Source organism: Falco naumanni, chromosome 5 (genome assembly GCF_017639655.2).
Source record: "Falco naumanni isolate bFalNau1 chromosome 5, bFalNau1.pat, whole genome shotgun sequence".
Classification (NCBI taxonomy): domain Eukaryota; kingdom Metazoa; phylum Chordata; class Aves; order Falconiformes; family Falconidae; genus Falco; species Falco naumanni.
This window is the reverse complement of record NC_054058.1, coordinates 66,475,050-66,491,656: the sequence shown is the minus strand read 5'-3', so window position 1 is coordinate 66,491,656 and position 16,607 is coordinate 66,475,050. Positions and strand designations below refer to the sequence as shown.

General features: G+C 36.5%; 1 protein-coding gene across 4 annotated transcripts in view; it reads left to right on the top strand.

Annotated features, from left to right (window-relative positions):
- USP6NL (USP6 N-terminal like) overlaps positions 1–16,607 on the top strand; it is a 130,925-nt gene that overhangs the window by 73,340 nt on the left and 40,978 nt on the right. For all 4 annotated transcript variants that reach the window (XM_040595096.1, XM_040595093.1, XM_040595095.1 and 1 more), the window contains 2 exons: positions 8,056–8,095; positions 12,857–12,937. In XM_040595096.1, coding sequence (XP_040451030.1) covers positions 8,056–8,095; positions 12,857–12,937 — 121 coding nt within the window. The remainder of the gene's footprint in view (positions 1–8,055; positions 8,096–12,856; positions 12,938–16,607) is intronic.

The window sequence follows — 16,607 nt, the reverse complement described above, 5'->3', positions numbered from 1 at the left end:
TTTCCATGGAAGGAAGGAATGTTCTGTTATTTGCTATCATTTCAAATGGTGTGTATTTTTTTTTTTTCCCCTAAAGCTGTCATAATTGTACCCATTTCTTACTCTTATTCTTAGGACCAAAGCTGAAGTTTGAATTTTAAATACATTCTTTCAGCTGAGTTAGTCCAGGCTGTCACTTCAACAACCCTCTGCAGCTATGGAAGGAAATGAGGTGAATTCAATCCCGCAGATTTGATTGCAAACACAAAAAATAAGCTGCAGGATAATTCTGCCAACTAAGGACAAATAGTGTATTTTTGTTAACAGCTGCCGCTACTTGATTTGAGTAAAAGATCACCCACTGTGTATGAGGAATTAGTGAACTGCTTCCTTTTATGAAAAGAGTTATTAGGTAGCAGAACTGAAAAAATGATTGAATATGGTAATATGATTTAATTTATACAATATACATAAACCAATATGCATTGGGTTTGAGTTACTCTTTAAACTCTAAAATGTAAGGATTTAACATAACATATTCATTATTGCCACGTACATTTCCTACTATATTTAGCATTTCTAGAAGATTAAAATAACAGAATACAGGAATGGCCAGAGTGTGCTTCAGTGATGCTATAATTAAAAAGTGCTAAAAGAGGTCTGGGGCTGGACAGCTTTTATAAGTGCAAAGATGTTGCTGCTCTCAACCCAAGTGAAAGATCCACCAAAATGGAATTTGAGACTGCAGAAGATTATTTCATAAACGAAGCAAGTGCAGGTACATAAAGCATTGAGCTTCAGCAGTGAACAAGTATATATCACTGGAACACTACCATCTTAGTTAGTTAATGTTGGAATATGCTTTGTATAGCACATGAATTTTAATACAGATAAAGCTGCCAACATGTAAATCCTGGATTGCTATTAATATATAGTGTAAGAGAGCTGTACAGTAACTAACCTTTAAGCATTACTTAAAAGCAATATATATATACACACACACGCATATGTATGCTTAAGGAAAAAATCCTAGGTGTGTTAGACATTTATATATCAGATGTAAATCAGAAGCAAGGCAAGGAGATTCATTCTTTTTCATTTGCCTTTACCCTCTTGAGAGATGTAAGGTAGCTTAGATAAAATTTACTCTTTTATAAAAACACTCAGAATGTGATTCTGAGAAGATGTTTTTAACCTCAATGTTTGTTTATGTTCAGTTAGTGACATCAGAAGTCACTAGAAATGCTGCTGTGCTCAATTAAGCAGATTATAGATTTTCTCAAAGGTTTTCTTGATTCCAAGCTTGGAAGGCATTAAAGTTTGCGCATATAACATGCCTTTCACTAAAGACACAAGGAAGCATCTATTTTAGCATGTGGCAGTGAAAATACAGGTATCTTTTTGCTGTTAATTTCTTAATCACTTTTTATATTGGCAATACAAACTTTATAGCAAAGTTATCTTCTCCCAAGCAGTAAATTACTAAAAAGTCACCACTTTGAGAATTATTTAATTGAATTTGATAAATCTTTTGATTTTAATTTATCTTATGTCTGAGAGTTGCATTACCTGAGACTTTCTCAGCAAGAGCTACATGTTCATGGCACAGTGCTGTGCATATTGGCAGCAACATCCACAGAATCCACAAATAATAATTGTAACTAAAGCCTAGTCACAAAAGTCACATGCAATCCAATCTTACCTGCATTAAATTCTTTGTTACAGCATATTTCCTGGTACTTATATTGTGCAATATCAAATTGCCTTATCTTGTATGTTAATTAATTGCTTTGGCTTGCATATGAATTTTAACAAAACTTCTGAAAGGTATTTTTTCATCTGCTATAGTCACCACCCCTATACTGTGCAGAGATTATTGAGTGAAAACTCAAAGTGAATGATTGCAATAGCAAAGCTCCAGTTATTTTGATAGACATAGACAATCAAATTGTGATTTATAGAAGTAAAATGTGTAATGGAAACAAGGAAGTGATCCATGGAATTTTATCTGTGGAGAATCTATCATTTAGTTTAAAAAACAGCTTTCTTACTTTCTCCTTAATATTTTCAGAAATCTGTTCCATGTATTATTGGGTTTGAAAATGACACTATTGCTGTTAATGTCTATTGAAAGGTTGGAGCATTAAAGCAATCATTAATAATCCAAATTGTTGTGAAAATTAATTTGTCCTGAATTCAACACTTAAGTTATGCTTTAGATTTGTGCTACAAAGAGTTGAATAACTTTATCATAGGTCTAAAGAAAGGCATGACACTGAAATAGTTTTATTTCTACCTAATGGTTAATGAGTTTTTTTCAGTTGACTTCAGAAAACAGTTTGCTTTGTAGCCCATCTTGTGACATAATGTAGTATAAAACTTGTCTAAGTAACAATGCTGTGTGTCCTGTGAATTACACAATTATCTTATTTATCTTCTGTTCTATAAGATGACTGTAAGACACTTTCCAGCTAACTTTAGGACACAGATCAGTATGTGTATTATATGACATGAGGCAGTAAAAGCTATGGGGAAACAGTATGTATACATACAAATAAGGCATCATTCAGTTGCAAAGCACTGTTGTAACTATCCATAATAAGGTGTATTACTTGACAGTTGTATGTCCCATGTATTTGACACTAGAAGGAAGGCAGACCTAAAAGAACACCTAGTCAAGTGTGTTTATTGTTGTGGAATTGGTTTTCTAGTCTGGAGACACTAATTTTTTGTCTAGTAAAGTTAGACTCCTACAACTCACTTCTGACAAATTACGCAGCCTGGAAACTGTTGATACTTGGGGAAGATTTACTTTTTCCTAACGCATCTGAGTACTGAAATGTTTTTGCAATTTGTTACTCAACAATCTGAGTTCTATATTGTACAGCTCCATTTGTACTAAAACCTTTTTGTTAGGTATCTGCCAACTGAATTCTGCCTTTCTTTCTCATATCTTAGCTGTGCATGATCACTTTTCATATATTTATTTCATGACACTTGTGCATTTGAGCTCTGTGCTTTACTAATGCTTTTGTGAATGTTTCACTCGGAAATTCCTTATCATAGAAGTTTCAAAACTATATAAATGACTGAATCTTTTTTTTAATAATGCCCTCAGAGTAATTCTCCTGGGTAGCAGCAAGTATGTTTCCCTCCTGTATTTAAACACTTACCATTGCATCATGAATGAAAACCTGAATGCATAGCATCTATTTCTTCATGATCAAGTTAGCAAGACCATGAAGATAGGTTTTCTGCAAGAAACATTTCCCCACATTGTATTTAATATGTGACAGCAAATATGATTTCAGAATAGTTTTCAGTTAAAATGTGCATGCAGTAATACAAGGTGATATTGCACTTAGTACTTTGAGGAAAGCATGAGAAAACAATTGAGAAATAGTTTGAGAAGCTATTTTGTGTAGGGATTGCACCACAGGTTTGATGAGGATTCAAGTTTTTTAATAGCCCCGTTATACTGAGTTCAGTAATATAGAAATACTGAATTTAATTGACTATATATATAAAAAAAAGAGACTTGTACATGTCACAGTTATTCCTGCATCATGTTTCAGGATAAAGGACCCCAAAGTTCTTCATAGTGCACTGACTGATTCTCTCTGGGGTAAGAAAGGCTACAGCAAGTAGAGAGGGTTGTTAAGCAAGTGGTGTGTTTGAAATAGAAATTATGAGACATGAAAATGTACCTTACAAAGAACTTTGAACACAACAGCTCTTTGGTCAAGTAAGCTTTGTGGTAAAGATTTTTTTAGTCTATTATGGTCCATTTTTGCCACATACCCTCCACCCCCCTAAGGAAAAAATCAGTGTCAGGGTTTATACAGCTTGGAACTGTTAAGAATTGAATTGATCCACTAGAATTTACAGTTCTGGGGTTATCAACATATGAAGATTGCTGGTCGTTGCACTGAACTTCTTCCCTCCTACACTGAAGCTGCAAATGATGGAGGTGCCTTTACACGTCTTAAATTTACTTGATCCAAACTAGAACCAGGAAGATGCTGTGATTTGAGCCAGCAGGGAACTTACTTGGGATTTAAATACAAATGTAGGAAAAGAATAAATCTGATGAGTGACTAATATGAGAAAGTCTTTCCATGTGTTTATATTGAACAAATATATCAAAGTGCTGCCTAAAGAAGACTGATTTAAACAGCAGCAGTGGGTAGGTGGCTTAAGCTTGTTAAGTCTGAGACATTTCAATTTAAAACTACCACTGTTACTTGAGGAGACTAATTACAACACATAGCTTAGTGGTCAAAACCATAGATCTGCAATGTTCTGAAGCATCAGATATTTATGATATATATATATATAAAGAATAATATTTCTTTTAAGTGATCTTGAAAAATTTATGAAAACCTGTGTTAGCCATCGTGGTGGATTTAAAGATGTAAAATCCATTCATTGAGTATAATTAATAATGAAAGTTTTTTTCAAGCAAGTCCTTGTTCTTCAAAATTAAATTACAGGCGTGTTTTTAACTTCTTCTAGGCCTTACAGTCCTCACCAGAAGGTGGTAGTAGTTCAGACTGAAAGGTAGAAAGACTACTTTTGGCTGGTGCTGCAGATCACCGCCAGTGAGGACCATGGGTAGAGATCCTGAGTTCCAGTTAAACCTTGGAGTCTATTTCCTGTCCATGAAATGTCTTTGAAGAGCCTTCTAGTAGGAGACCTAGCATGTCATTGTCTCGAACCTGCTCGTTACTGGCGTTAGGGTTTGGTCCCAGAGTTTTTTCAGCTCCCAAGCCTGTACACAACATTATCTAGAGCTTTCTCTTAATGCCTTAATGCCAGAGCCCTTGAACTACTGTTGGGTTCCAGCATGGGCCACCCAGCCTGTGGGTGGGAGGCTGTTGTCCTTACACCTGGGGCAAAGGCACATACCAGACCTAATGATTCCTGTCTGATTAAACCAGTGAATTTACCCAGTTTGGATCTTTATATATGGTGGACAATACAGTGTTAAGATTTCATTTCTGTGAAGTGAGACCTTATTTACGTGAGTTCAGTTAAAAGCTGTCTTTGTGACTCCTCTTTTGGATATCAAGTATTGTATTGTTCCAAGCTAATTATGTTAATCAGTCCTGTTCTTCTCTGTATCCCCTAAATGAATATTACTTGAGCTATTAAAAGAAAGCAGTCATCTTAGGGCAGGATGTAGCTATATTATGTTAATATTGTTTACTGCTTTGCATTATTACTTGAAGTATCACAGATAAAAATGATTGGGGGAAAAATACAAGTTTAAATAGGCTGGGGACAGTGGGAGAAGATGCAACATTAAAAAATGAAGGTATAACAATAGTAGATTGGCTAAGCTGGGAAAGAAAGGAGATTTATTACAAAGAAAAAGAAGGTACAATAAAATTACGCTGATTAATAGACATGAATTGATTTTGTGTCTGATCCCATCTAATCCTTTTTAGAAAAAAAAAAATTGTAAGGTGCTTCTACATAGTAAATGCATACACTAAATGGAAATGTGTTTATTTAAAATGTTTAGGGGATTGAGAGTTTGCCCACTGTGCCTTTCCCTTGGTCCTTGCAGGAGAGATTTGAATAGTATGTATGTGAGTGCATGTGTGTAGGCAGTGCTATCTAGTTAATTGAGAGGAAGATCTCCAGGAGCTCCTGTTCTAGTCCAGTGAGTTACTGAGCAGCCTGGGGCAACGTGCTCAGCTTCTGCGAGGTTTTCCTGGTGCTCAGCTGCCAGCAGCATCTTGAGGAGTAAAAATACGGGGCTGGCTTAATGTGCTCCTGTGGGATTTCAGTGCATAAAATGTATAGGTATATGGTATTAGTGCGTAGCTGTGCAGCTAAAGAAATGACAAGGAATGTGGTCATCAGTTTGCTGCTGGATTAATTTGGTGAGGGAGTACAGGTCTGCTTCCCAGGACAAAGAGCCTTCTTTCACTGCCCGGTAGATTCAGCCATGCCTTTCATTTGCACATCAGTGATAACTTGCAAAATTAGCAAAGAGTAATTCCTTAATAAATCATTGCGATTCATATTCTTACTTTGTGATAAAAGAAGTCTTGATCAATCTTTCATGTGATTAGCTTCCATGCCAGGTTAGGAAATGTGAAGACAAGCTGTCAAGAGGTACCAGTTCAGCAGATGAGTTGCTGTGCCTGGTGTGAGTCTGCAGGGATGCAGAACTGTCAGATCGGTGTCTTGCACGTTGCTGACAGCACTGGCAGAAAAAAAAAAAATGTTTCCTGTGCATGCAGCCAGCTGCTGGTGTGATCTTGCAGGGCCACAAAGAGCAAGGCTGCTGCGGGCTTGTCTTGCTGTGTGAACACCATGGTGCTTCTGGTGGAGGTAGGGAGCACCTGCAACTGTCACTAAAGAACTGAAAATTTTAAGTGACCTTTGAAAGGCTTAGGAATCTTTGTACTTAAATCTAAAACAAACATCACCACCACCACCACCCAGCAGATTATTAATTTTTTCTTCCCCTTTGCCTATTTTTTCATTTCTGTTCAAATAAGCTTAATTTCTAGGTGATATTTGGCTTAGAAAGGGCCTACTTTCAGTTTGTTAATTTAGTATTGCACACATTCCCATATAACTGTAATTTTATAACATTTACAACCTCGGGTAGCACTGAATATAGGCAATTTCTAGTGAATTAGATTTTAATCAGATTTTTTTTTTTATTTTGATGCTCATCAAGAAAACTTGGAAAGTGCTTTTAAATGAAGAGATTATGCTTTTTGCAATGCTGTTCAAAGGGAACGCTCTTCAGGATTTAAAATTAATTTCTAGGCTGTGTACTGGAAACTTTGGCTTGTGTATGTGGTCTCCAAAAAGGTGTTGCTTAGAGCAAGCTTTTCCATTATATGAAGTACTTCAAATTTATTTCTTTATTCAAATATAACTTCTGAATCTGAAACTGCATCTTTTAAATGAAGTGAGATCAAAGATAATTCAAGCATTTTCAGTTGGACTGTTCTTGCATTGACTGCAGCAACAACTACTTTTGTAGCCTTCCCCAGTGGATTTCTTGCCCTTGCAGATTTGGTACAGGTTTAAAATACTGGGTTTTAATATTCTATTATAGAAAGCTATAATGATGTGGGTAGGAATTTTTCCATAATATCAAAACTTGGTAGAAACTTTTTTTTTTAAAAAAAAAGGATTTTACATGATGCCTGTTTTTTAGTCCTAGTCCCTTTTAAGGAGGGTTTTGTTGGGTGTGTTATCTGATCTGTAGAACAGAAAAATGGTGCCTTGCTACTTACAGATGAACTGCTACATTTTCAGAAGCTGCAGACGATGCAGGCAAACAGGTTCATTTGGCATCAGAGTGGTCCAGTTATTTTTGATAAGAAAAGCAGAAGTTCTTTAACTAAGAAAAACTAAAATAATATAAAGACTGAAAATGTATCTGTTCAAAGGCTTCTTTTCAAGCTTTCCATTCATAACCTGCCTTTTTAGAGTTAGGCTAAGAAGTTAAAGGACTGTGTTTTTTAAAACAATTAGATCCTTAGTAATAAAACTGATTTTTGCTAATAGTCTGGGTTTTTCTTTTTTCCCCCTGCCACTTCCTCCCTGTTAGTCAGAGTGAGTTTTAGAGAGTTTTGTAGACTTCTCCTAAGTCAAGCAAAGCCTCAGTGCCTTTCACAGGGCACAGTAGTAAAGAAGGAAAACCTTTGATAGGGGTGTTTCAGCTAAGAGTAGTATGGTCTGATAAACAAAACAAAAATTCCCTTAGCTTTCAGTTCAGCAGTACAGCACAGGGTGGTTTTACAGAAGAAAAAAACTAAAAATGTTAAGTCATTGTCTTTTGAAGCTATGCAACTATGATTTTGAAGGTTTAAGACTGAAATAGTCCTAATTCTGTACTTGATATATTGTTTTACTGTGGTTAAAAAATAAATTCCAAGGGTTCCTGTGTGTCATTGTCTGTCTTCTTTAAAGTTCAAAATCCTTGTTTACTTGTTACTACATGTTGCTACTTTAAATGATTACTTGTAAGAACCTGTACCGAAATTATTTTTGTGCCAAGATTAACCAAGGCTAATATGTGGACTATCTCTTTGTTTTCAGTCCAGAGGAGCTTCCTGTCCACGATGCAGCAATAGAAAAGGTAAGTCCAGTGCCTTCCAGTTTTTTTGACTAGGAAGTAAACATTTACAGGCTTACAACTTTTTATATATAAATCACTGTGAAATGAAATGAAGCATTTTAGTGATTTACATTCCCAAAGCAGTATGTTAACTTGCCTACAGATCCCTTGGGGCCCACGTGACCTTACATCTACTAGTTGCAGCAAGACCTCTGTTTTCCTCAGCAATTATATGAGTTAGTAAAGGCAACAAGAGCTCCTTAAGAGATCAAATTGGTCTCTGCCCTGGAAGAGCAAGAGCTGTTGTCTCTGTGTCACAAGCTGTCATTAGCTGTGCTGGATGGATGGATGGATTGTCTAAGTGAGGTGGTGGCTTGATGCTGAGGTGTATGCAGCCATCCCCTGAGGAGTGTAGCTTGCTTTTCTAGTTTGGTAAATGGTGACAAATATTTTGGCTGCCACTGAAACATGACAGCCTCCCTTGTAATGCTGAGACGAGCCAGGTGTGTTCTGGACATGCAAGACCTGTCAGAAGCTGGTGCAGGCTCTAGTTCAAAATTCCTTCTGCTGCTGGAGGGTACTGGAGGAGAAGCTGGGGAACTGATATTTGGGAACGTGGAAAGCTTTCATTAAAATAAATGGAGCTTAATAAGGTCCAGACAAGCAGAAATTACTCTTGGTATTTCCCCTTGGTCTGTCAGGCCCATTGTTATCTACAAGACCAGATCACATTGTTTTTGTTTGTCCATATGGATCTTCTGTATCATCACAAAGCTCAAGGTAAAATATTTAAAGCTGTAAATTTAAGGTAGCCCTCTTGGCTGCACAAATCGGTAGGTGCATGGAAGAAGGATGGGATGACTTGTTCCAAGGCAGCACATCTCCCTGAGGTGTTCTGTGGTTCTCAAACTGAATTATTTTGAGCTTCAGTATAGGGCTGGTAAGAAATGCTTCTCATAAAAGAAGGGAACTTGTGAGTCCTTTTTGTTTTGAATTGGTTCATGTGTGTTTCTGTGTTTGCAGCCTGAGATAGTTGCATTTTCCTGACCATGTTTCATTACATTTAATAACATAATGAGTGCATATATAATTTTGTTTCCTTCAGAAGGACACAGCAGGGTGGTGAGCCTATGAACATAAGTATTAGACAGCTTGTAGTTATTATAGTATATGTTTTGCAGCTCCGATTCACTATGGCTTTGTAGTTAGCCTTAAATTATTGGAGGGAAATAGTGTCTCATTCCTCTGTCCCATATTGTATTCATGCTGTCTCAGACAAAGTGTCAGCATAGAAACTGAGTCAATATTAAATTGCAAGTCTCGTGTCTTTTTATAATCATACAGTAATGGTCCTGTATTGGACTCCTAGTTATACTCCTGATGATATCCTGACCTCTGCTGGTTTGAGGAATATCTTGTATTCTATCATCGGTGTTTGAATCTTTACAATTTTCAAGATACCATTCATGGGATAATTAATATACCATTTAATGTAGGCTAACACTAAAAAAGTCACTTGCTTGGCTGAACTGTTTATGCTTTCCTTTTGCCTTACTTATGAATTTTAAAAATACTACTAAGTCACGTTATCATTATGTTTGCAACTTATTTAAAGGGTTGTGTATCCTTGAGACTTTTGAATATCTATTCCTCATGTACATTCTAGTGTGAAGCTTAAGCTGGGTTTTCTGTGTACGTATTTATGTGCATGATATTTTTAGAATAGTCTTTATTACTGTGAATGCAGAGTAATTTTGATGTTTCATTTCCTCACTGTGCGTTTGGTGACTTAAGCGCACCAAATCATTGTCCTACATCATTAACTACTTAACCTTCAGGTGAATCATCCAGCACATCTGAAATAAAACTAGGGGAGGAAAGATCATCTAGAGGAGAAAATTAGAGAACTGACCTTAGGAAATCTGGACTCTGTGTCTGACACTTTTTAAAGTGCTATGAAATGTTTTGTAAGTAATTTTTAGTTTGTTAGGTTTTGTCTTTGGTTTACTTGATTATAAATTCTCCAGTGAACAGTTCAGTGAGTTCTGGTTTTGTCTGAGGCTTCTGCTAAAGCACTCTTTCAAGCCTTAGCTCTAGCACACTTGCTCTCCAGGAAGGTAGAATGCTCCACAAAAGATGGATGCTTGCCAACTTCATGCTTTTTTTGCTTTCTGTAGTGTATTATTTACTGACACAAGAGTAAGAAACCTCCTTTGCTTCAGTTAGGGATTCTGTTATTCCCAACGGCAAAAATGCTTCAAAGTGTAAAAGATGGATATCTTTTAAATTATTTTTTTAGTGACAACTACAAGGAATTTGCCTAAAAGAGCAGCAGCAGCAGCCCTCTGCTCTGCAATGAGCTGTGTCAGATCTATCCATGTTTTCAGTGTTACACCTGTTAGTCATGAAAGCGAACATAATTCAGGCTGGAAAAAAAATAGCTAAAAGTTTTCAACAGCTAAACACAGAAATAATTGCTATTTTGACTATAGTAGCATCACTTGAGAACTGGGATAAATTGACACCGAAGACATAAAAGTGTGAACAAACATATGATTGAAGTAAGCTTCTGGCTCAAAAGACCAAAAATCTTGAAAGTAGATCAAACATCCAAACAAAAAGACTGTGGGAGCAGATAGGGTTTTATTTTTCTTACCAATTATCTGAAAAACCTGTTGAGGGCAGAGACCTTTCCTGACTCGATAGCAATGTTATTCCTGCTATCTAAACTATGCCTAGAGAACATCTGCTTTAAGAGATGTTAAAAATGCTTCTTTCTTAAAGGGGTTGTAAGTGTGGAAGAGAATCAGAAACAGTGTTGTAAAACCTATGAAAAATCTGGGAAGCAGTAGCTTTTCTAGTTACCCTGTAACCTGACTCTTAAGAAAAGTGTTTTAGTTTTTTAAAAAATAATTTAAAAAAAAAAAAAAAGAGTTGAGATATTACCACACACAGCATGGAACCTGAACAAGAATGTGGGCAGTTGATTGAAACATGAGTAGTTAGGTAAACTTATGGCTGAAAAGTAGAGGACGTTCTTTCTCCATAATTTTCTTACACTTATCTCATATTTATGTCAATCAGATGCAAGTAAACATAACTTAACCAAACCCAACTTATTTCTAGGATATTTCATGGACTGAATCATGGTTGGGATGGACCTAAACAGTCATCAAGTCATAATTCTGCAAGTGTAAGGCTTTGGGCTCCTGGATTAAAGAGGCCCTTTGCCCATTGTGTTGCGCTGATAGCCAAGAAAGAATGCACAAATTCTGATGAGTAAAATCTAGATATAAAATCAGAATTCAGTTGAAACAATAAGTAATAATTTTCTTTTATATTTTTCCCCGGCATTTCACATGCAAGTTGACTTAATGAATACTTAATGAAAGTGTTAATAAGTTTTCAGTATCCTGCAGAGCTCTGAAATTAAACTTTTACATTGCTACCAGATTGCACTGCTAACCATAAGAAACAAAATATCCTTCCTGTCTTTATTAAGCCCTGGATTTGAAGTTGGAGGTAGAGGGACTCTCCTTTACAAAAAACTAAATTATTTTTTATATACACTTTTCAAGAGACAGCGATAGCTACACACATACTTTTTTCTACTTTAGCTTTTCCAGCATGGATCCACAACTCCAAAGCATTACGAAAGAGCTGAAATAGTGTCATTAATATATTTTTTTAAAAAAATACAGTTAATAGTTAACTTTGTAGTATAATCAGAGACATCTCACCTACTTTACAGCATGTAACAATACATACTAAAATTCTTCTTATCATTGGACACAACAAAACACAGATTTCTTTTGGCTGTGCCTTGAAATTCCAGGGACTAAAATAGCTAATTCCAAGCGCTTGTTTTTTTTCCCAAATTCAGGAGGTTTATGACAACTGTAGAAATATTTTCATAGGTAGAATTTTGAAGGTAGTAGGGTTATCCTGTGCTTTTATATAGCCATATGTAATAGAAATAATGTGTGGAATTTACATAATTATTGTTACATGTTATACTATAAAGAACTATTTATTATGAGACAATGGGGTTTGTTTTGTTTTGAATTCTCATTTTATCTTGTTACTAAAATATTCTTGTCAGTAATATAATTTAAGCAAGGAGGTCTTACCTTCAGAAGAAATCCTTGACGTAAAGATATAGGGCCATTTAGGTAAAAATGTACCAAGCCAAGGATGAGAATTATAGCAAGGCTTTATAGCTTTTAATGTCCAGTATGAGAGTTTATTCCCACTTCTGCTACTGTATTGTCACTCTTGTGTGTGCTTGTTTTTGTTCATGTACTTCATGCCTTTTTAACTGTGTGCCTTTGAAGAAGGGATAGTTTGTGTGATCACTGGAAAACAGTAGCTAATTATGTTCAGGGCAGCTCTGGGTAGAGAAGATAATTTCAAAGTCAACTAACTTCTAAGAAGCATGCAGCAGAAATTATTTGCCTGAAAATTAGAGTTTAAAAACAAATCGAAGATTTTTGTACTTGCCGAAAGTATGTAGAGAAGAAACTTATAAATCTTGTACTTAAACTCCTCTTACAAAATACAATTCTTTACATAGTGCTGAAAAAGACTTTCTGTTTGGTTTTTGGTTGGCTGGTTTTTTTGGATGCTTTAAGTGAACTGATGTTACTCTTTGTTGCTGCTCTTAGATGACCAGATAAAAAGTTGATGATGTTGTGTTAAACTTTTTCTCGGTAATTTTAGAAAAAGAAATAATTTAAAATTTATTCATTCTGAAAATATTTAAAAATTCTGATTTCTTTTCAGCAAAAGCACCTTGAAATTGAAAGAACTACAAAATGGCTTAAGATGCTGAAAAGCTGGGAAAAATACAAGAATAGTGAAAAGGTAAATAAAGTTACACATGCTTTTTTCACTAGCTATTGCTTCTGAATAAATGTATAACCTTACATTAGATTGTCTCTGAGATCTGAAAAAAAAACACCAACCCATAAGGAAGAGGCTTTGTATTCTTCAAAAATACAGTACTATGTAATAATCCAACAAATGCAGTGGTCAAATGCAAGGAATTTCTAAGGGCAGTAGTGCGTAGGCTCTCTAACATTCCATAGTAATAATTGTGTCCTGTACTGCTTTGTGCTTGCACTGTGGGGTTGGAACTAGGATCACACAGCATGCTGTGTTCACGTCTGCAGAATAATCTGTGGACAGGATAAAGCGTCAGACCTGCTTGTCTTGTCTTGAAGAGATCTAGAAGTTGTGTTTGATTTAGGCTTTGAGAATGCGAAGGAGGGGAAAAAAAGAAAGCTCTTTATAGAGGGCATACCTTTAAAATGGGTATAGCTGAATTCTTCAGGAATCATAAATCGTCTTTCTGGGGTTATGAATTTTAACTTTTAATTCCTTTTGTATGCTGGATATTGTACTAATTAATATTGTATTTGAAGTTATTCTTTTGAGTTACTGGTGGTGTCTTATTAAGTTCTATGAGTTTTTTTATTATTAATCTTCTCTTTGATGGTTTCCAACCATTCCACCCCCACCCCACCCCTTTTTTTTTCTGCAGCCCAAGTTTACTGACAGGTCTAGGATAGCTTACAGTGGTGGAATAGTGAAAACTGCCTTGAATAACTCTCCAAGGAAACCGGCTAGTCATGACATAGGGCATATAGTTTGATGTTTAAATTATCACACTTTTTTGTGTGTTACACTACCTTTCAATATACCTGGTTGCTTTGTTAAAAGGAGAGTTGCACTAAGGGAGAAGGTAAAAACTATAGGAAGCCATTCAGTGCCCTTCCTCCTTGGGACAAGTCTGGGGTTTTTTCTCTGAATAATACGCAATGCAACATTCAGTCTTCATGAGAAGGTAATTTTTGATGGTATGACTGGGATCTACTTTTGAATAGAATACTTTATACCTTGATGGGATGTTTTTATTTTGGAGTCAATACAGAAGAACTGAAGTCTGCTGGCAGCTACCTAACAGTGACCAGCAGTGCTACATTTCCTGACTTCAAAGAGGGGGGCCGGGGGGAAGGTAAAATTAGTTTCTGTGTGAAGCTGCAGGTGAATTTGGAGGAAGTGAATTGCCCATTAATAATCTTTAAATTGTTTTGAGATTTCTAGTTACAGAATTATTTTTATCCTAAGTGCTTTTACTTGCCTTGCAAAGCTAAGTCGGGACTTTCATGTGAATAGTTTACTTGCTGGAATTGTAGTCTTGGCCATTTTAAAATTATGAAAGTATTTCAGCTGGCAAGAAACATGCTGGAGAGGCTATATTCCCAGCACTGTGTTCTGGGGAGGTTTTCATAACTGTTCTTGTGGCCATTTGGTGAATAATGCACAGAACATAACATTCCCAAATTCAAATTCCCTTTCTCCTCAATAGGGCTTAAAACTTGCCTTTTCAGTCAGGGATTCTGTTGGTGTTATCTGATGCTGCTGTATTTTGTTGACAACTGGAAGACAACTCTTACACGTCCCAGGTGACTGCCTGGATGACTGGCCTGCAACATTAGCCAATTCCCTTACTGGCCTAGCAAATTGTTCTGTATAAAGTGGAAAACTTTATAAAGAGAGAGAATGATGAGCGGGGAACTGAAACACTACAATTAAAGTAGAGGCAGAAATTTACACATCATGCCCTCCCTTCCCCCCCCGCCCCCGACCCCATGTCTGCTTACTACCTTTGGTTTTGAGAATAGTAGCTATGTCTTGCACTTTGCTGTTCTTGAAAACACCACAGCCAGTGGTTGATGTTTTTCGGGGTATAACTAAAAGCTAACAAATTAATTTTCTTAAAATATGAAGTGCATGCATGAAAAAGTAATATTTTTTTCCCCAAGTTTTTCTTACAATCCTATTTTCTGTCCTGTCATCTTCTCTGGAAGGAGAAGCTAGAGGTCATAACGCTTGTGGCTTTGTTTCTTTGCTGTGGCGAATGGGTGATTTGAAGCTCAAGTCCAAGTCAAAGGGATGATCAAAACCCCTGTGTAACAGCTACTTCATTTGCAAAGAGAATGTTAAATACAACCTTTCAGGTAATACAATAGCTACGTGTTGTCTAAGCAGCAGCAATCTTCCTCTTCAGCCATTGGTGATGTCGGTCCATGATACAGCAACCTAACTAATAACTCTCTATTCACCAGGCATGCAGAAAGTATAGCAGATCAGCTGAGCAGAGTTTCAGTTCATGTAACAAATTATAGGCTGAACTATGAGTAGTGGCAGTAATAATTCAATGTATTCATAAAGGGGATGAACTTTGCTTGAGGCTAGGAAAAATTGTCACTGATTTTAAGACTCTGATGGAGCACATAAGGCTTTAAGAACAAGGGTGTTTTCCTTATTCTTTCCTGCATCTTATATGGTAAGTGAACCAGAACATACAGAATAAAGAATCAGCTACTGCCTCCTCCCAGGCATGCAGTGGAAAGTCAGACATTGTTTGTCACTGCTTTTTATGGAAAGCCTGATGATGATTTCAGGATTGTACAAAACTCACAACTAAAGACAGTTTTTATCTGAAAAGTGTGTTGGAAGAATGCACCAGCTTTCCATGCTTGCCTTCTTGAAGTATAGAAGTAATGCAACAATTCCTGACTCTTGCTTTCTGTCTTCACTTGATTGGATAAAGTGGTTTAACACTAGCGGAACAAATTGCTAAAGAAAATGAACATCCTGTCTTAAAAGACTCACCTTACCTGACCCTCTCGCGGTTCCAGTGCAGTCTGACTGCTCCAGAAATCAGCGTTGTTTAGAAACAGCAGTAAAGGGAACTTTGCAGCAACAACAGTAATAAAGTAGGGTTATAGGTGGTAATTGTAGTGATGGCTTGGGTTTGGAAAATGGCATACTTTAGATGCTTCTGTCCTTAAAGAGAGCAAGGGAGAGCCAGAGGTGGTGATGGTCCCAGCGACAGAGCAGGTATGTACAAAGTGCAGATATTTAGACAGCCTGTTCGTAATGAACCTTCATGATGTACAGCTGAGAGCGTTTTGCCTTGAAGAAATCTGTTTGTACTACATACATACTGTATTCATACTGTAAATGAATCCATATATTTGATTACATTATCCAAAATTGTCACATGCTTAATTGCAAGATACAGCTTTCCTTTAATACTCTTGCAGAGCAGCTTATAGGCTGCTGCCTTATTTTTTCCCATTGTAACTTCGCATGGAGAATTAATGAGAAAACATTAACACAGTGATGTGTGTGTGTGCATGCAAGAACTTCAATTTATATCTTCCCTTGATCTTTATTGCAGAATATATTGAGAGATGGGAGCTCTGGGCGCTTCACACTGTCTTCCATTAGAACTTTTGTGCTTTAAACCTAATGGAAAGAAAAAGGAGGGAGGGGGGAATGGAGGGCAGCAAGGTGTGACCATGAGGGACTAGGAAGAGGTGGAAGAGTTGTCACATTGAGACCAGAAATGTGCCAGTCTTTACCACATTTGAGTAATGATTTAGAATTAATGAAGGATGGCATAGTAAAATGAACCCACACAGAACTCTATAACCATGTCGTTTCATAGAATGGTTTGGAT